At 55.1% G+C, this 18,578-nt stretch overlaps 7 protein-coding genes across 7 annotated transcripts; 4 read left to right on the forward strand and 3 right to left on the reverse strand.

The window, feature by feature from the left end:
• Positions 1–84: 84 nt before the first annotated feature.
• On the forward strand, positions 85–1,155 carry BU25DRAFT_429967 (S-adenosyl-L-methionine-dependent methyltransferase; the record flags this gene model as incomplete). Its single annotated transcript, XM_033708578.1, has 2 exons — positions 85–119; positions 171–1,155. 2 exons carry the CDS (start codon positions 85–87, stop codon positions 1,153–1,155), a joined length of 1,020 nt encoding a protein of 339 aa, XP_033563927.1.
• A 126-nt stretch (positions 1,156–1,281) lies between these two features.
• BU25DRAFT_409003 (uncharacterized protein) lies at positions 1,282–2,323 on the reverse strand. Its single transcript, XM_033705959.1, has 2 exons — positions 1,622–2,323; positions 1,282–1,569 (listed from the first exon to the last, which is right to left on the reverse strand). The coding sequence occupies exon 1, from the start codon at positions 2,306–2,308 to the stop codon at positions 1,694–1,696; it is 615 nt and encodes a 204-aa protein (XP_033563928.1). The 5' UTR covers positions 2,309–2,323; the 3' UTR covers positions 1,282–1,569; positions 1,622–1,693.
• A 1,153-nt stretch (positions 2,324–3,476) lies between these two features.
• Positions 3,477–5,484, reverse strand: BU25DRAFT_420006 (isocitrate lyase and phosphorylmutase; the record flags this gene model as incomplete). Its single annotated transcript, XM_033707973.1, has 5 exons — positions 3,477–3,484; positions 3,533–3,786; positions 3,839–4,675; positions 4,726–5,014; positions 5,070–5,484. The coding sequence occupies 5 exons, from the start codon at positions 5,482–5,484 to the stop codon at positions 3,477–3,479; spliced, it is 1,803 nt and encodes a 600-aa protein (XP_033563929.1).
• A 399-nt stretch (positions 5,485–5,883) lies between these two features.
• Positions 5,884–7,838, forward strand: BU25DRAFT_388993 (citrate synthase-like protein). Its single transcript, XM_033704496.1, has 5 exons — positions 5,884–6,078; positions 6,133–6,160; positions 6,216–6,372; positions 6,422–7,400; positions 7,453–7,838. Exons 1-5 carry the CDS (start codon positions 6,031–6,033, stop codon positions 7,663–7,665), a joined length of 1,425 nt encoding a protein of 474 aa, XP_033563930.1. The 5' UTR covers positions 5,884–6,030; the 3' UTR covers positions 7,666–7,838.
• A 130-nt stretch (positions 7,839–7,968) lies between these two features.
• On the forward strand, positions 7,969–11,459 carry BU25DRAFT_489742 (glycoside hydrolase family 3 protein). The gene is made up of 2 exons (XM_033711441.1): positions 7,969–8,782; positions 8,835–11,459. The coding sequence occupies exons 1-2, from the start codon at positions 8,207–8,209 to the stop codon at positions 11,199–11,201; spliced, it is 2,943 nt and encodes a 980-aa protein (XP_033563931.1). The 5' UTR covers positions 7,969–8,206; the 3' UTR covers positions 11,202–11,459.
• Positions 11,460–12,847: 1,388 nt separating this feature from the next.
• On the forward strand, positions 12,848–16,702 carry BU25DRAFT_364018 (elongation factor 3). The gene is made up of 3 exons (XM_033703774.1): positions 12,848–13,775; positions 13,827–16,457; positions 16,511–16,702. Exons 1-3 carry the CDS (start codon positions 13,083–13,085, stop codon positions 16,550–16,552), a joined length of 3,366 nt encoding a protein of 1,121 aa, XP_033563932.1. The 5' UTR covers positions 12,848–13,082; the 3' UTR covers positions 16,553–16,702.
• Positions 16,703–17,770: 1,068 nt separating this feature from the next.
• Positions 17,771–18,375, reverse strand: BU25DRAFT_409008 (NADH dehydrogenase, alpha subcomplex, subunit 2). The gene is made up of 3 exons (XM_033705960.1): positions 18,245–18,375; positions 18,042–18,148; positions 17,771–17,989 (listed from the first exon to the last, which is right to left on the reverse strand). The coding sequence occupies exons 1-3, from the start codon at positions 18,328–18,330 to the stop codon at positions 17,895–17,897; spliced, it is 288 nt and encodes a 95-aa protein (XP_033563933.1). The 5' UTR covers positions 18,331–18,375; the 3' UTR covers positions 17,771–17,894.
• Positions 18,376–18,578: the final 203 nt, after the last annotated feature.

The following is an 18,578-nucleotide window of genomic DNA, read 5'->3' on the forward strand; positions in this document are numbered from 1 at the left end:
TTCGATCATCTACACAGCACTTTATCTATCTAAGACACAACACTGAACATTCTGAATTGCACTTGCCACACCAAATCCATCAATATGTCCGTCGCAGAACTAAACCGCAAATACTTCGAGTGCGTCTCCCTCACCCCTCCTATCCTGAACCTCAGCCTAATAACTTTCAGCACTATATCTGACTCCTATGACACCAAACCCTGGTTCGCAACAGTCAACACCCAAGTCGCCAACGAGCTACGCTCCCGCCTCTCCTGGATTGGGATCCCTTTCGCCAACACCGGCTCTGCCTCTAACGCTCCTGACGCCTCTGACGCCTCTGACACCTCTGAGGTACGCCTTCTGGACTACGCATGCGGCACTGGACTCATGACCCGCATATTCAGCCCCTACGTGACCAAGACTTTGGGCATCGACATATCCCCCAACATGGTCTCAACCTACAAATCTCGCGCTGCTAGCGCCGGCCTCCCTCCATCAACCGTCGACGCTGTCGTCGGCGATCTGTTCAATAAGTCGAATCCTCGTCCTGAAGAACTTAACGGAAAGGAGTGGTGGGACTTCGACATCGCGACTGTGGGGTTCGGATTCCATCATTTTGAAGACGTGGTGCATGCTGCGAGGCAATTGAAGGAGCGACTACGACCAGGCGGTGCGCTGGTGATCAACGAATTTCTTGAGGGTGGTGATTTACTCGCAGACGAGAACGGGCATATGGTTGAGGGGAGCGAGGGTAATCATGCTGTGCATAAGCATGGCCATGGTCATGGTCACCATGGACATGGGCATAAGCACGAACAGGAACACTCCGATGACAAAGCACACCATGTTCATAACCACTCCCACTCTCACAGCGGCAAGCATGAGCACACCGACAAGCACCACACAAGCAAAGAAGGCGACTTCACGAACCCGGATCCCGAATTGCGCAAGAAGATGAATGACTCAATCGTAGTCCCGCACTTCACCATTGACGGAGTGAAGGAGTTCTTCACAGCAGCGGGGTTTGTACATGTCGACGTTATCACGCTGAAGGAGCGGTCGTACATGGAGTTCGGCGGGAAGAAGATGTGGCGCACCATATTGATTGCGAAGGGGATGAGGCCGGAGAAGGAGGGTGAGGTGGGATACGAGAGTGGTCGCAAGGAGTGTTGAAGACAGGTTTGAAGCAGAAAAAAAGTAGACGATGTTGAGTTTGTGCAGCCGTTACACTAGCACGATGTCCTTTTCTTCAACATTCATGCCATCGGCCTCACCATACATGAGACCTGCCACGTCTGCATCGCCAACGAGCATGTACCTCGCCTCTCCACCCCTATCTTCTGCTCCACTGAGCACAAATGGAGAAACATAATCGTTAAAGACGCACACGTCACCTGTCTGCGCTCCCGTGCATATGAACCCAAACCTTCCATCCTTCGTATTGATCAGTTGATGATCACGCGTGAAGCAAAGACCAGTCATGGGCCTAGCCACAGGGTGCCCTGGGTTGCGGAAGCAGTCCATGATGGCTGCCTCTTCTTCGGACCCGGCCCAGTCGGGGAGGTTCTAGGGTCTGTGCTGGTTTTGCTTGAGGTTGATCAGAGGGCATCAAACACTACTCTGTGGTGTAGTAACATACTTTTTGAGTTCCTCGAGTCTTGGAACATGCCTGCGGAAGCATTGGTCCGCTTCCCGGAATTGAAGCCATTTCTCACGCGTGAATTTCATACCGGATGTGATGTCGACGCAAAACCCCTGCCACAAGGGCCCGCCAGTATGTATCCTCAGATGTGCTGTGCTTTTCACTTTCGTCGCTAGCAGCTCGTATGAATCCGCGGGCTTTACCTTGTAATACCGCGTCTGAGACCTCGCTTTCCCATCGGATAAGATCAACGAGGGCGGCCATCCATATCATACCAGTACCATCACTAGGCGCCGGATCGTCAGGGAAGTGAGAGACTTCGGGGTGCATGAGCATGAACTTATCAAGTAGCTTGCCTCGCAGTATGGTTTCACCTGGCTGCGGCCCATGGGAAGCTCCGCAAGGTCTGGAGCTGGCTTGCCAAGGGGGGTCACCCCGAACGGCTATCATCGATTCGTAAGGCTGGCGTTTGGATTTTGCGTCGTTGTTATGTAGGTCTGGTACCCATGATGGTAACCTGCCGATCCTTTTCTGGTTGAAGGCTATGCTCAGATAAAACCACCAGTGTAGCTTTGTAAGTCCTGAGGCTTCGAACATCAAGGTACTGAGCCGAGTGTATAGGTTTGCGATCGAGGTATATGTGTGTAGGTCCTTGGCGTGGTCTCCAAACTCTTCTTGTACCATGCCCAGTATACCAAGTCCTCGATCTTGCAGAGCGAAGTAAGTCCTATTGTTCAGAAGATTGGCGATACGAGTTGTTTGATGTGCGTTTCCTTCTTCCCCATCGTAGTTGACGATGCTTCTGATGGCGAAGACAGTGCCGTCGTCATGTGACTCTGCCTGCACTCGCATTCGCCCTCCGTTCGTCAAGTCATATATGGCCCAATTTCTGATGTATCAGCTGTCAAATACTGCCTTCTCCATCAACTGCGGATTTATCTCATGGTCGCCACACAGGAACATGATTTTTTTGGCCAATGCCACTTCTTGCACCGTCCAGACTCTCTGGAAGTAAGTGTTCCTCAGGAGATGTAGGATCGCTTCCCAGCCATCGCGTCCGAGGTGACTGAGTTCGCGGTCGACCTCGAAGTCGTGCTTCACAGTCGATTGACAGGACAGTGCAAACTCTTTGGTCAAGAGAGGTACGATCGCACGTGGTGTGAGGTCCTGCCATTCTGGCTTCAGTGCTAGGCCGAGCCAAATCAGTACCTTGTCAGCTTGTCGACAGATGGTGTTCATGACTCGGATTTGAGAGACTTTTTCCTCCTCATCCATTTGGTTGATGCAAATAGCGTCAATCCAGTAAGGTATAGTCACGGAAGTGTCATCTTCGTAAAGCCGGGCAAGGAAGGCAGGGCAGTGTAGAGATTGTAATGTGCCCGAAGTTGACGTCCGTTGCAAGAGATGGGAAATGTGTTAGGGTGCGACTGAGCTGCCCAGGCGTACGACAGTGCGGTGAAATGAAGAGTTGGGTCATCAACATCGGCCGTTCTGAGCGACCAAGACAATCCTGTTTTGAGGGTTTGAAACACCTGGAACGAGTAAATGTATTTCGCGCGCGCTGAAGTTGCACTGTATATGAACGGCGGTAGATCGGCCATAAACAAAGGTTAATTGACGGTGGGTGTGGGTACTTTGGTAGCGGGGCACCAGACTGAAGTACGTGAGGCGACCACAGCGAGGTTTGAAGAAGAGTGTCCGCGGACCAGCTCACTAGGTTGCTTCGGGCCCGATTTGGCGAATGTCATGCGGAATCTCGGGTTGCTGCATGCCTTGGTAGTCAGTAAGGGAACACCTAGGTATGGTGGTTGATCGTAGATTGACGTTCATATATGTATGGTATGGCTTGTACCTAGAAGCCTTGGAATAGTCAGCGTAAGGAAGAATCGTCTTGAGCTCTGAACATACCTCTCTCTGTGTTTCCTTCTCCCATACTCTTGCTGCCCGAGCTACCGCTCTGTATGTGGCCAAGGATGCCATCGATGTAGCTAGCACCGCTCCACTTCTGATGTGTCAGGACGTCGCAGCCGAGCTCCTTCTCGCGAGATTGAACCAATCTGACGTATGCAAGCATGCCCTCGTCCTTGAAGGCGCGCGAAAGTTCGCAGGTGATTGTTGCTGTTGAGTGGATGCCAGCAAGTGAGATCAGCTGGAAGACGAAGCTAGTGCCTTGTCAGCGACTTCCCGAGGAGTAAAATGGAAAGAGCCACTTACCCGTGCTTGGCTAGATCCCACACGAAGCTCTTCAGAGCCTCCTCACTGAAACCCTGGCCCATCCAGTTGAAGCTAGGCGACAAGTTGTATACGAACTTCTTGCCCGGGTACTGTTCTCTGATCTCGCCAGCGAAGCCAGCGGCCTTCTCAACGCTTGGGTCACCAGTCTCGACCCACAAGAGGTCAGCGTACGGTGCGAACTCTTTGCCTCGCTTTGTCGCGGCGGCCATGCCGGCCTTGTAGTGGTAGAAGCCTTCGCGTGTTCGTGGAATATCCCAATTGAAGTACACAGGGGTCTTGGTGTGCTTTGCGGATAGTTCGCGACGCTTAAGAAGGGATAGGTTTGGGTTCTGCTTAGTCTCACTGAGGTATGCGCCAATGGTAGACTGCGATGCGCCCTCCTTCTCAAGATGTTGTACGACGGCTTGGTCGTAAGTGACAAGCTTGTGCTTCTTCACCCACGCTGCCTCGAAGGCATCGATCTCCTTGCCGGGCGCACCGGCTGCCTCCATGTTCTGCAAAGTCTCAGCCAAAGGTTCTGTCTCTTCTGTGACACCCTTGATAAACTCATGATCGCGCACGTCGACGGCACTTGACAGCAGCTTGCCGCTCTCCGAGTCGGTACGGGCGATGACGAGGTTTTCACAGCCCATGGTGTCCCATTGGAATCGTGCGGCTACGAGGCGGTTGATGTGGTCGCCGACAGGTACCAGGACCTTCCCAGCCAAATGTCCGCACTTCTTGCCGCCGTGGAGCTGGTCCTCGAAATGTACACCAGCAGCACCGTTCTCAGCGAAGAGTTTCGCCAGCTTGATCACCGCTGACAGTCCGCCGTGACTAATAGTTGTTAGAATTCAACCTGTGCCCTAACGTGAGCTTTTTCTTACCCGGTATCACCGTCAGCGATGATGGGTCGCATGTAGTCCAGGTATGGTGTCTTTGCCCGTTCCTCTGCGCTCATCTTTCGCCTGTTGTCCCAGTTCTTGCGGTCATGGAACTGCTGAGCCTTGAAGAGCCGCTGCACCTGGTTCGGAACGGTGTTATAAGGGTAGTCGCCAAAGTCGGCGGAGACTTCGTTGGTGGTAGTCAGGACGGAGGAACATGCCCACCCGGAGATGTAGAGCACCTCCTGGTTGGGAGCTTGCTGGGACATTTGCACGGGGTCAATGGCACCCACTACGAGAAAGCATATCAGTCATTGTGTCATAAGAAGCATCTGGATTGAACGCACTTGTATGTACTGGCTCGCCCTTCGCTGCGCGCTCCTCCAGCAGGTTGAAGAGCTTGCGCGCCATCAACGAGCTGGGGTATGACTGCTGCAGCGCGCCACGCTTGCTCACAACATCCTCTGCTGAATATGGCCGCTTGATCCCCTTGTAACGCGGCGATGCCCACCAGTCCTTTACAGCCTGTACCTGCTCGTCGAAGAGCGCATCTTCAGCCTGGCCTGCCTTCGATGCCTCGGGGAGCAGTTGGAAGGAGTCGCCTGGCAGGGCAGCCGATACTGGAGCGTCAACCGGCTTGAGCGTCGAGCTCGACATGCGACACGCGGTGGTGGACAGTGGGCGGAGGAGCTGCGGTGCTCGGTTCGATGTTCTCAGAGTTCGGCCCTGGCGCGCGACGGAGCGTGATACTGTGCGCAGCATTGCGATTGCGGTTTGATAGAGGAAGCTTTAGCCTGCAGAGCTCACTCTCCAATTGCAGAATCTTTTCTTAGGATGGGTGTGGTAAGCAACAGCTGCGGATATGGCGGAGTTATCGCCCTATGACTAGGATCTAAAGGGTCGATGTTTGCCACCAGCACGCTTCTTTGCCGTCTTGCCCAGTCGTGCTTTCTGTGCGCGAAGTAATTATCCTTTGGGGCTTCAGACTGTGTGAAGTGCCTCATCCATCGTGTTTCTTGGGGTAGCTTCTCCTCAAAACCGAGAAGCCGAGGGTAGCCTGTGCCACTAAGCCGCACTCGAACGATGCCCCTCGGTACATTGGCGTCGTGGGCATCAGCGGACGACTCTGTGCCCTGGGAATTCGAGTAGCCGAGCGTTGCCGTTGGTTCTTTTTTCCTTGCTTCGTCTCTGCATTGTCTCTGCACTCACAATTGTTGACAATTGTTAAACGTCGCAGTTCGTTGAAGAGAAACAGCTGCTGTGTTCCCCGCAAAAGTTACCCCAGCTTTCCCCTCACAAGTCCGAGCTATGGCCCTGAGCGCACGAACTGCTGCGAGAGCTCTGCGAGCTGCGAAGGTGAGCTTGCACAACCTCAATTGCATGTTAATTTGTTAACAAAAGCCACTACAGCCCTCAGCTACTCGTCCTTTCGCATCTGGTATGCAATTGGCTGCTACAAGCCAAAGCTCACGGCACTAACACTTTCGGCGCAGTGCAAGCATGCAGCTACTCCTCGTCCCCCGAACCAACACTTAAGGAGACGTTTGAAAAGGTCCTGCCTGCGAAGCGCGAACTGCTGAAGAAGGTCAAGGCCCAGGCCGACAAGAAGCTCGGTGAAATCAAGGTTGAGAATGCTTTGGGTGGTATGAGGTATGCGCATTCGAGCAAGACTTGATGTTACAATCTGACATGACTGCAGAGGCCTCAAGGCCATGGTCTGGGAAGGCTCGGTCCTCGACGCCAACGAGGGCATTCGCTTCCACGGCAAGACCATCAAGGACTGCCAAAAGGAGCTGCCCAAGGGCACATCTGGCACTGAGATGCTGCCTGAGGCCATGTTCTGGCTGTTGCTTACAGGAGAAGTCCCCTCAGTATCGCAGACACGTGCCCTGTCGCGAGAGTTGGCAGAGAAGGCTCAGATACCCAAATTCGTCTCGCAGATGCTCGACAACTTCCCTAAGGACCTCCACCCCATGACCCAGTTTGCCTGTGCCGTCTCCGCGCTGAACTACGAGTCCAAGTTCGCGAAGGCGTACGAGAAGGGCATCAACAAGGCTGATTACTGGGAGCCTACCTTTGACGACTCCATTAGCCTGCTCGCCAAGCTGCCTACCATTGCTGCGAAAATCTACCAGAACGCTTACCGTGGCGGAGGTGCTCTGCCCAACGAAGTCGACCTTGACCAGGATTGGTCGTATAACTTCGCTGCCATGTTGGGCAAGCCTGGCAAGGAGAACGAGGGCTTCCAGGATCTTCTCCGCCTGTACCTTGCTCTGCACGGCGACCATGAAGGTGGTAACGTGTCTGCGCACACCACGCACTTGGTCGGCTCTGCCCTCAGCGACCCCTTCCTCAGCTACAGCGCTGGTCTGCAGGGTCTTGCTGGCCCACTCCACGGTCTCGCTGCCCAGGAAGTGCTCCGCTTCATTCTCGACATGCAGAAGGCAGTTGGCGAGAACTTCAGCGAAAGCGACGTGAACAAGTACCTCTGGAGCGTCCTGAAGTCTGGGCGTGTCATTCCTGGATACGGTCACGCGGTGCTCAGGAAGCCTGACCCGCGTTTCCAGGCACTTATGGATTTCGCCGACGCTCGTCCCGAGGTCGCAGCCGATCCGGTCTACCAGCTCGTAAAGAAGAACTCTGAGGTGGCTCCTGGTGTACTCACGGAGCACGGCAAGGTGAGTAGCCAGAACCCTAGTATTGCAGCAAAACCACTAACATCTGTGCCAGACAAAGAACCCCTTCCCCAACGTCGACTCGTCCTCTGGTGTGCTCTTCCACCACTACGGCTTCAGAGAAACACTCTACTACACGGCTACGTTCGGTGTCAGCCGTGGTCTTGGGCCGCTCGCACAGCTCATCTGGGACAGGGCGTTGGGCCTGCCCATCGAGCGACCCAAGAGCATCAACCTCCAGGGCATCTTGGACCAGGTTGGCGCCTAGAAAAGGTCGAGCTTCGGCTCCCTAAAACAGCATGTTATGTCGATACCAAATTTTCAGCGTTGCGCCAATGAACAATAGACTCTAGAAGAACAACGAGGAGTCATCACGATAACCTTGCGTGAACAAGTGTGACTTGCTTGTACACAGTAAGAGAGCAGACTCGAAAAGCTCGCAAAGTGTTGACAGGTCTGTTGCCAATTATATCGATGCCCCCCCACTCTTTAGCCTCCGTGGCCGTGATCCGTGTCGCTGCGTGATGTGGACTTCGGGAGGCGTTTCCTAGCGCAAACCCACTCGATCGGCCAGGAACCAGGGGCGATGATTGCCGTGGTTTCGTCACATTGCACTCAGGCATCCTCCCACAGACCTTGTGAGACGCGCCGTTGGGTCTCGACAACCGATTGCTGCACTCGCGCATGCCAAGCGCAAACAACCTCATGACCTGCTAGTAATAGACTGAGCTCGACGCTCGCGCGCTTCCTTATCATTCGCCGTCATCGAGCTCGAGCGCAAACCACTTTGACTCTCACTCGAAGACACAATGGCGCCTTACGAGTCCCATCAGCTCCGTCGGGGAAAGTACGCTAGGCTCGATGCCCCGACCGACGACGACCTGGAGCCCACGCCAACGCGCTTCTCCTCCGAGTCGAATGCGACACTGGAGGACCTCGAAGAGCACGACCCGCTGGCCTTCGATAGCAAGCTGAAGCGCAAGAAGAGCGCGGGCGACCTCAAAGTCCGCAAGGCCTCGTTCAAGGATGCCGAGGCCGCTGCGGCGATACCGTATGCAAGGAGGAAGAAGTTCACACCAGGGCGGTGCTGCTGCTGGCTGCTGACGTTTGTCGCCGCCACAGTGCTGTTGCTCGCGGCAGGGGGCATTTGGGCATACAAGGTGTCAGTACCGGTCGATGGGCGTAGTCCGCCCTGGTACCCGGCGCCGAAGGGTGGAGCGGATCCTGCATGGGAGGAGAGCTACAAGAAGGCGGCTGAACTAGTCAAGCAGATGACGTTGGTTGAGAAGGTCAACATCACAACGGGCACCGGCTGGAGCATGGAGATGTGTGTTGGTAACAACGGGGCTGTGCCGAGACTCAAGTTTCCTCAGTTGTGCCTGCAGGTATGTGTACCCTCCACACGGTTGCGACGCGAGGCGTTAACACTTGTTGTAGGACGGTCCTCTCGGCATCCGCTTCGCAGACAACATCACCGCTTTCCCTGCCGGCATCACTGTTGGAGCAACCTGGAACAAGGAGCTCATGTATCAGCGCGGCAAGGCTCATGGCAAAGAAGCACGACTCAAGGGTGTCAACGTCCTGCTCGGCCCGGCTATGGGTCCCCTTGGTCGTCTGCCTGCTGGAGGCCGCAACTGGGAAGGCTTTGGCAGTGATCCAGTACTTCAAGGTATCGCCGCTGCTCAGACCATCAAGGGTATTCAAGAGGAGGGTGTCATGGCCACAGCGAAGCACTGGGTCGGCAATGAACAGGAGCACTTCCGCCAGGCACGGGAGTGGGGCATTCCGAACGCCATCTCGAGCAACATCGATGATCGGGCTCTGCACGAGATCTACGCTTGGCCGTTTGCTGACTCTGTCAAGGCTGGCGTTGTTTCTGTTATGTGCTCATATAATCAGGTCAACTCGTCCTACGCCTGCGCCAACAGCAAGCTGCTCAACGGCGTGCTGAAGGACGAACTGGGTTTCCAAGGCTTCGTGCAATCGGATTGGCTGGCTCAGCGATCTGGCGTTGCAAGCGCACTCGCTGGCTTGGACATGACAATGCCTGGCGACGGACTTCGCTGGAGCAATGGTGACAGCCTTTGGGGCGCAAGGCTCACGCAAGCCGTGCTGAACGGAAGCGTGCCAATCGACCGCGTTGACGACATGGTCACCCGCGTTGTGGCATCTTGGTACCAGGTCGGACAAGACAAGTGGTCCAACGAAGGCCCCAACTTCTCCTCCTGGACAAATGATGAGGTTGGCAAGCTTCACGAAGGCAGCCCGTCGGATAAAACCACAGGTGTCGTCAACAAGTTCGTCAACGCTCAGGGCGATCACAAGGACATTGTCCGCAAGGTCGCCGCTGAGGGCACTGTCTTGGTCAAGAACGAGGACAATGTACTGCCGTTGAGCCGCAAGGGCCACAAGGACGGGTCGAAGTCGAAGAGGCAGACCAAGTTCCGCGTTTGTGTCTTTGGTGAAGATGCACGCCTTCCTTACGATGGTATCAACAAGTGTCCCGATCAGAGTTGTAATGACGGCACTCTGGCTTCGGGCTGGGGTTCTGGCGCCGTCGACTTCCCTTACCTTGTAGAGCCAATGTCCGCTATCCGGGCTGCATTTGACAAGGAGAACGTTTACATCACCGACTGGCTCAAGAACAAGCTGCCGAAGCAGAAGGAGATTGTTGAAGATCAAGACCTCTGTATCGTCTTTGTCAACTCTGATGCTGGCGAAGGTTACTTGAAGTGGGCGGACGTTCGCGGTGACAGGAACGACTTGTCCATCCAGAAAGATGGTAACCAGCTTGTAAAAGACGTCGCCAAGGGCTGCGGCAAGGGTAAGGGTGATGTTGTCGTCGTGGTGCACACTGTTGGCACTGTCAACCTGGAAGAGTTCATCGACATCCCCAACGTCAAGGCCGTCCTGATTGCCAATCTGCCTGGTCAGGAGTCCGGCAACGCCATCGTGGACGTTCTCTTCGGCGACGTCAACCCCTCCGGCCGTCTCCCATACACCATCGCCAAGAAAGAAGAAGACTTCGGTCCCGACAGTAAAGTCAAATACCTGCCCAGCCCCTCTGACGGTCTCGCACCCCAGCAGAACTTCTCCGAAGGCCTTTACATCGACTACCGCCACTTCGACAAGCAAGATATTGCTCCACGCTACGAATTCGGCTTTGGGCTCTCCTACACCCAGTTCAAGCTCTCCTCCCTCCTCATCCGCTCCAAACACGGCAAATCTCCCTTGCCTTCCGCCCGCCCCTCCGGCATCGCACCGCCAACCTACCCCACCGACCTGCCCGATCCCAAATCCGCACTCTTCCCCAAGGACTTCCACAAAGTCGGAAAGTACATATACCCGTACCTCGAGTCAACGGACGGCACTTCCTTCACGGCCCCTGAGCCTGTGCCCCAGTCCCCGCTCAGCGAAGCAGGAGGCGGCCCCGGCGGCAATCCTGATCTGTACACCACGATCCTGACCGTCTCCGCATCCGTCACCAACACCGGCCCCGTCGACGGCGCTACGGTGGTACAGCTGTACATTTCCTTCCCGCAGGGCTACAAGGATCCTGAGACCGGCGAGGCGGTCGATTTTCCCGTCAGGGTGCTCAGGGGCTTTGAGAAGGTGTTTGTTGAGGCGGGTAAGCAGGAGCATGGCAATGGTGGAGGGAGAGAGTTGGTCACGTTTGACGTGACGAGGAAGGATTTGAGTTATTGGGACGTAAAGAGGCAGAATTGGGTTATGCCCACCGAGGGAGAGTTTGGGATTAGTGTGGGGTTCTCGAGTCGGGATTTGCCGCTGCAGGGGACGTGGTAGATGGCGTTTGTCGATATCAGAGAATGTCGTTTGGGAGTTCGAGACGGCGTTTTGGGGATATGCATATGGTTAGCTAGAGAGTGTGGGTTCGCTTCGGTTTTGGCGTTTGATGTTCCTTCCTTTCCTGTAGATCATACTATCTCAACATCGCTTTCCTATGGTCACGACTCACTTGAACTCTCCGCTAGACTTTGGGACTTTGTGTTTGCATACTGTTTTGGATCAGAAGTTGCGGGTGTCTTGGGTGTCTTGGCTGTCATGGGCGTTCGTTCGCAAGACGGCTTCATGGCATTGTTGATGCCGTGCTTGTAGGTCGATGACTATACGAACACTATACCTCTCCCTTCAATCTCCAGTTCGTGCGCTTCGTCATACATCAAACCACGCACGTAAGCGTCTCCAACAAACGGGTATCTTTCACCACCATCGCGGTCATCCATCCTTCGCATGACGTGAGGTGTCTGCGAACCGTTGAGGACAGCTACCAGATCGCTGGGTTGCACGCCGCATAGTGTGGAGCCGAATCTACCGTCTGTAGTGTGGAACAATTGTCTTCCTACAAGGCGGTTGAGCATGCAGATGTGAGCCATTGATGTTCCATTCCATGTGAATCTCTGATCGTTCTGGGATGATGCATATATGGTTTCAATTGGAGATGGAGGTCTGGGACACACGATGGCAGGCCCTCCCTCTTCTCAAAAGCGAAAGACATGTTGAGGTAATTACACCGATTATGGGGTCTAGTGGATCTCAAGAAAATGTACTTGCTGAACTCGGTCCATCCTTTCTGCGTCGCGCCAAGTATGGAAGGGCGGTGTGTAAGTTGTGATGAACACGAAGATGGCAACTACTGCAACTGATGGGAAAAGTCTCATATTGCGAGCCCCAGGAATAGGATAGAGCGTCGAAGTCTAGTCTGTCGTCGAGGCTGGCAATTCGCAGGGTCCAGACAGGCCGTCGTTGGTCAGCGAGGTGTCAGGGACGAGGAGACGTATGTCACCAGGCGCACGAGGGTTGCAGACGAAAGGTGGCAGCTTGGCAGGAGCCATAGACATCTTGGCGGCGTGTTTTGATATTCGGTTGGTGTCTGCGTCTCGGTGGAGGTGGACACGCAGGGCAGTTACCACAAGGCTGAGTCTTGGAAGCTGCAGGCTGCATCGTACCTGCCCAGCTGGTCACCTGAGTGAGCTCTGTGCGCCATCTTGCATCGATTACCTGGGCAGCCATGAGATCAAAGACGCGAAACAAAAGCGACATCCCTTCACAGCATCTTGCACTCCACATTGCTTTTCCTCATTATACGGCCAAGAAGCGGATACGCACTAAGCTTTCAATGTCGAGGATATACCCCGTCACTTGTCATCCAGACCGGCCAGGCATGTGCAAGAGGATGTTCATTGCAAGTCATCAATTTGCCGGTGTTGCGCGAGCTCACCAGTTGCGTGCATGGAGCAGGAGAACGTGCTTACCGTCGTCGCCACCGTGAGTAGCTGAGATTTACCGGGGGTTAACGGCGGGAACGCAGCCCTAAAGCGCGGTAGCTCGTCAAAAAATATCCAACGAACCTTGCCCGTGCGCGGATAAGGGCAGGCAATAAAGCCCAATCTCTTCGTTAAGTCTGCCCCTCAACGCACTTTTTGCAGGGCCTCCGGATTCTCCTGCCCTTGGTTTTTGTACTTGTATAGACTCTCCACTCTTCGTTAGGAGCGTCTCACGAGCACGATACCCTTTGTCCTTTTCGTTTTTCTTGCATAGCTGGACTCCGCCGCTTACGCTTCAGCCGCGGAAATTTTGGGGTATCGATAAGCAGCCCCTCCAAAAGGAAGAAATCCCGCGACAGAAAACAGCACCTGTCGCAGACACAACACCTCTCAGCGGGATATGCCACACTCTGAGTCGCCTAGTATGGCCCCCGCTATTGTCGTCGACAAGGCCGGCGCTGCGCCCGCGCCCTCGTGGGAAGATGTCCAGGCGTTTTTGAGCAGCATCGTCACTGCAAAGACGTCGCACGCCTCGGTCGACGCCGCCTACGCCCTCACCGAACTCCTCCAGAACTCGGTGGGCTTCCGCGGCCTCCAGGGATATGGCATCCTCGACTCGCTCAAGAAGTCGGCGAGCAACAAGAAAGACCCTGTCCAGAGGGAGGGCGCCATGAACGGCGTTGGCGCGCTGTTCGAGCGCTTCCCGCGCGCACAGAAGCTGACCGAGGTCGTCTTCATGATCCAGGACGAGGCTCTGCTCCCTCTCACAATCGACCTGCTCTCCGACAAGGCTGCGCCTGTCAGGGAGTCGGCCAAGTATGCGCTCGACTCGCTGTTCGACAACCTCACCGCCGAGGCCAAGGTCTTCGGTCTGCTGCCCGCACTCATGAAGTACCTCGGAAAGAAGTCTGGAAAGTGGCAGGGCGCAGTTGGCGCGCTTGAGCTGATCGGTCGCATGGCTGACAAGGCCAAGATGGGCATGGAGAGCCTCGAAGTTGAGAAGGAGAAGGATGTTCTTCGCGAGGCCATGGGCAAGAAGCTCGAGAGGCTGATTCCCATCGTCGAGGGCAGCATGCACGACCTCAAGACCGAGGTTCGTATACTCCGAGGACCACATAAACGCATTTGCTAACTACTTGGACAGGTCGCAAAGCAGGCCATCAAGACGATGAACAGCCTCACCACCCTCCTCCAGAACGACGACATCGCTCCCCGGATACCCCTCCTCGTCAAGGCTATTGAGGACCCCTCTACGCAAAGTCTGCAGAAGGCCATCCACGCTTTGTCGCAGACCACCTTCGTGGCCATTGTCACATCGCCCGTCCTCGCCATGGTCACACCTCTGCTCGAGCGCTCCCTGAACAACCCCAACACAACCCAGGAAGTCACTCGCCAGACTGTTGTAGTCGTCGAGAACCTGACCAAGCTCGTCCACGATCCCATCGAGGCTCGCGCTTTCCTACCCAAACTGAGGCCTGGTGTCAAGGCTGTCGTGGACCGTGCTTCCATGCCTGAGGTCCGAGAGATCGGTGGTCGTGCGCTAGCCGTCATCGATGATGCTATGGCCGACAAGGACGGAAATGTCGAGCACGGTGCGCTTGCTCGCGTCTCGCCTTTCGAGGTCTCCCTCACCCTGGAGAAGCACATCAAGGACGCTGGCGGCCTGCTGAACTTGCCTGGTGATGCGGAGGTTTGGGCGGCCGCAAAGGCTTACATTTCGGAGATGATAGCCGAAGACATCTTCGAGCGCGAGATCAAGCGCATTCCGTCGCTCGTTGCCCCCTACCTCCAGCCTTTGATGAACCCCGGCGACGCCGAGAAGGTCACCGAAGCTGTCTCCCAATACTACATCGATGAGGACCACCGCAAGTTCGGCCAGCCTGTTGTTGAGGAGGACGGAGAGACCGAGATTGTCAACGCTACCTTCTCTCTCGGATACGGTGGTATGTTGCTTCTGTCGCACACCAACCTCCGCCTGCTCAAGGGACACCGTTACGGTCTTTGCGGTCGCAACGGTGCCGGAAAGTCTACTCTCATGCGCAGTATCGCCAACGGCAAGCTCGAGGGTTTCCCTCCCCAGGATGAAGTCAAGACCTGCTTCGTCGAGCACAACCAGGGTGAAGACGCCGAGATCACCATTCTCCAGTACATTGTCAACGACCCTCGATTCAAGGATGAGACCAAGGAGCGCATCTCCGAGGTCTTGGAGGAGGTCGGTTTCACTTCTGGTCCTGAGGGCAGGCAGTCTCACAAGGTTGGTTCTTTGTCCGGAGGTTGGAAGATGAAGCTCGCTTTGGCGCGTGCCATGCTTATGCGCGCGGACGTCCTGCTGCTCGACGAACCTACTAACCACTTGGATGTTGCCAACGTTGCCTGGTTGCAGGAGTACCTCAAGAGCCACACCGAGATCACCAGTTTGATCGTCTCCCACGACTCCGGCTTCCTTGACGCCGTCTGCACAGACATCTACCACTACGAGCAGAAGAAGCTCGTTTGCTACAAGGGTAACCTTGCCGACTTCGTCAGGCAGAAGCCCGAGGGCAAGAGCTACTACACTCTCTCTGCTTCGCAGGTTCAGTTCAAGTTCCCTCCTCCCGGTATTTTGACTGGTGTCAAGTCCAACACTCGTTCCATTCTGCGTATGACCGACTGCACATTCACATACCCCGGGGCTTCCAAGCCATCGCTTTCCAATGCCTCCTGCAATCTGTCGCTCTCCTCTCGAGTTGCTATCATCGGTGCCAACGGTGCTGGCAAATCTACCCTTATCAAGATCCTTACTGGTGAAGTTGTTCCTCAGGAAGGAAAGGTCGAGAAGCACCCCAATTTGCGTATTGGATACATTAAGCAGCACGCTTTGGAGCACGTTGAGATGCACTTGGAGAAGACACCAAACCAGTACCTCCAGTGGCGTTATGCCAACGGTGACGATCGCGAAGTACTGATGAAGCAGACTCGTGTTCTTACTGCGGAGGACAAGGCGCAGATGGAGACGCCCATCGATCTCGGTGACGGCAAGGGCCCGCGTAAGATCGAGGCACTGATTGGTCGTCAAAAGTACAAGAAGACCTTCCAGTACGAGGTCAAGTGGCTCCACATGCTCCCCAAGTTCAACACCATGATCTCGCGTGAGACATTGTTGGAGAAGGGCTTCCAGAAGCTGATTCAGGAATTCGACGACCACGAGGCGTCCCGTGAGGGTCTCGGTTACCGTGTCCTCGAGCCCAAGGTCATCTCCAAGCACTTTGAGGATCTTGGTATGGACCCCGAGATTGCCAACCACAACGAAATCTCTGGTCTCTCCGGAGGTCAGAAGGTCAAGGTCGTGCTCGCCGGTGCCATGTGGAACAACCCCCATCTTCTCGTCCTCGACGAGCCGACCAACTTCTTGGATCGCGACTCTCTCGGTGGTCTTGCCGTTGCTATCCGCGAATACAAGGGTGGTGTCATTATGATTTCCCACAACGAAGAGTTTGTCGGTGCGCTCTGCCCCGAGCAGTGGCACGTCGCCGATGGCAAGGTCGCACACAAGGGCCACCTTGCTGTTGACATGGGCCGCTTCGAGGACTCTCGTCCTGGATCGTCGGTTGCTAGCAGCAACGTCAGCTCCGCAGCACCCAGTTCCGCCGGAACACCGATGGGGTCCGATGTCGAAGGCGCCAAGGACGACATGAAGTTCAAGGCGAAGAAGAAGAAGAAGATGACCAAGAAGGAGCAGAAGGAGCGTGAGGTCAGGCGGAGATTGCGATACATTGACTGGCTCAACAGCCCTAAGGTACGTTGCTCACTTTGTCTGGCACTTTTGACATTATACTAACGACTTCACAGGGCACTCCCCAGCCTCCTAATACCGATGACGAGGCCGAGTAGACGACTTGTTGATACGACATGATATCATCTTAGACTTTTTGCATTGTCCGGCGTTTTAGAGGATAAATCCTGGTTTCTGCATTTTCTTGCTCATAGACCGTGACGACTCATGAGGTTGGCAATCTCTCTATCTAGCAGACCAAAAGCATCTTTTTACACCTTCAGTTTTATCCACATGTTGTGCGTGGTATGTCTTTGCTTGTCTTGATCCACAAGAAGTACCCGGCCAACAGCCCAAGCGAAGCTTGTAGCTGCATGTCTTGCCTTCCCTTTCCAGTAGGTTGGTGACATCGTCTCATCCTTTGCTCCACCTAGTCTCTCTTATCACCCTGCGCCTCCTTTGCAACATCTTCCTTCTTGCATTCACTCTCCATAGCAGCATCTATGAGCCCTGCCGCTGTGGCCGCGACGGCGACGGCAGTCACGGTTCCGGCCACGACACCATGAACAAATGGCAGCGCCCAAGCCACCTGCACCTACCGCTCTGGAGAACGGCAAAGGCGCTGCCAGCAACGACATTGCCTACCACCGATTGATGGGCAGCAGCGGTGCCCACGACAAGGCCGATTTCTCTTCAATGTGACTTGACAAGAAATTCACCAGCCACAATACCGTTAGCAGTGAAGCCTGCAGCGCCCAGGCCGTACCGTCTAGCCGCTACAGCAATCGGTGCAGCAACAATGCTTCAGCTCAAGGTCACACGAGTTCAAAATCCTAGTGTGGTTTCGGTACAGACTTGCAAAGCCAATCGAACGTGCAAGTAGGTACGTTCGTTCTTGGAAGATGGACTTGCCATTTACCGTATGTTACCTCGCAGGCACATGAATTCTGACGACAACAGATGGTAATCGTTACCCTCGTAGCTAGGAACTTGGCCAGGCCCACATGGCTTCCGCATGCCAGCGACCATCCGTGGGCGATATCTGACTCCGTCGCGGGCAGGAGCTCGAGGAGGCGTCACTGGCGGCGTCACAGCCCGCGCGACCAGCACGCTGTCTGTACCTTGTCGACACCAACAAACTCATCAGTTAAAGGCACCAAATCCTTGCCAGCGATGGAGAAGTGGCACGCAGCTTCTGATCCGCCTCCCACAACTTCTTATACCACGCATGCAGCTCATCACTGAACGGCTTGTACTGCTCAATGTGATACTGAATCTTGAGCATGCACAGTTTCAAATTTGCCTCAAAGGGTGGCTGATCGTGTGGGAAGGTGGCTGTTGGAACAAGTACATTCGTCATTAATACACATGTACAGCTGCTGTGCTCGAATTTGCCGCTGCTCTTTCGAGTCTTTCTTGCCTCGCGTCCTCCTGCAACCCCCTCTTCTACCGTCTGCTTCTCTATGCCGACTGGGACTGCACGAGCTCGGTGACCTTCTGCTCGATCGACTTGTCATCCAGACCCTTCAGCGTGACCTTCTTCTCCTTTCCGTAGTCTATCGAGTGGTTAGTTTCGCCGTGTATGTAGCGTGTCGCCGGTAGACGCACTGTATCTCGCGTAGAGGGTGGGCTCGATGCCGCTGGCCTCGCGGATGAGGATGGGGGTGTGCGGGTTGTGCTTCTTCATTGTGGGGTAGCTGCGCTGGAGGAAGTGTCTATGGCACTCGTCAGCCTGCATCACACTCTCGACCGTGCCTTGCTATGTCCATGGGCGCATCGCAATCTTCGTCCTGTCCCACGGGGCGTCCTACCGTGTCGCAGCGCTGTGCTCGCTAGTCTGGCAGAACAGAAACCTCAGCTCCTTCAGCCCCGCATTGAACGCATACTTGGACGCCATCTTGTCTCGTGTTCCGGCCGGTGGTGGGTATCAATTGGTGCAGTCTCTCGCCATCTTCACAACTGACGTTCCTCAAGCTCTCAGACCCTCAATCCCACCATGCCCAATGCGGAAAAGCCGATCGGAGCACCGCCCAACATCATCCGAAATCTGAGCTTCCGGCATCGCGACAGCGACAGTTGAACGACCTCCTCACCGTCGACCGCCAACAACCCAATTCCTATACTCCCCGCCCGAGATAGGATAGC

This window comes from Macroventuria anomochaeta (genome assembly GCF_010093625.1).
Source record: "Macroventuria anomochaeta strain CBS 525.71 unplaced genomic scaffold BU25scaffold_9, whole genome shotgun sequence".
In the NCBI taxonomy this organism is placed as follows: domain Eukaryota; kingdom Fungi; phylum Ascomycota; class Dothideomycetes; order Pleosporales; family Didymellaceae; genus Macroventuria; species Macroventuria anomochaeta.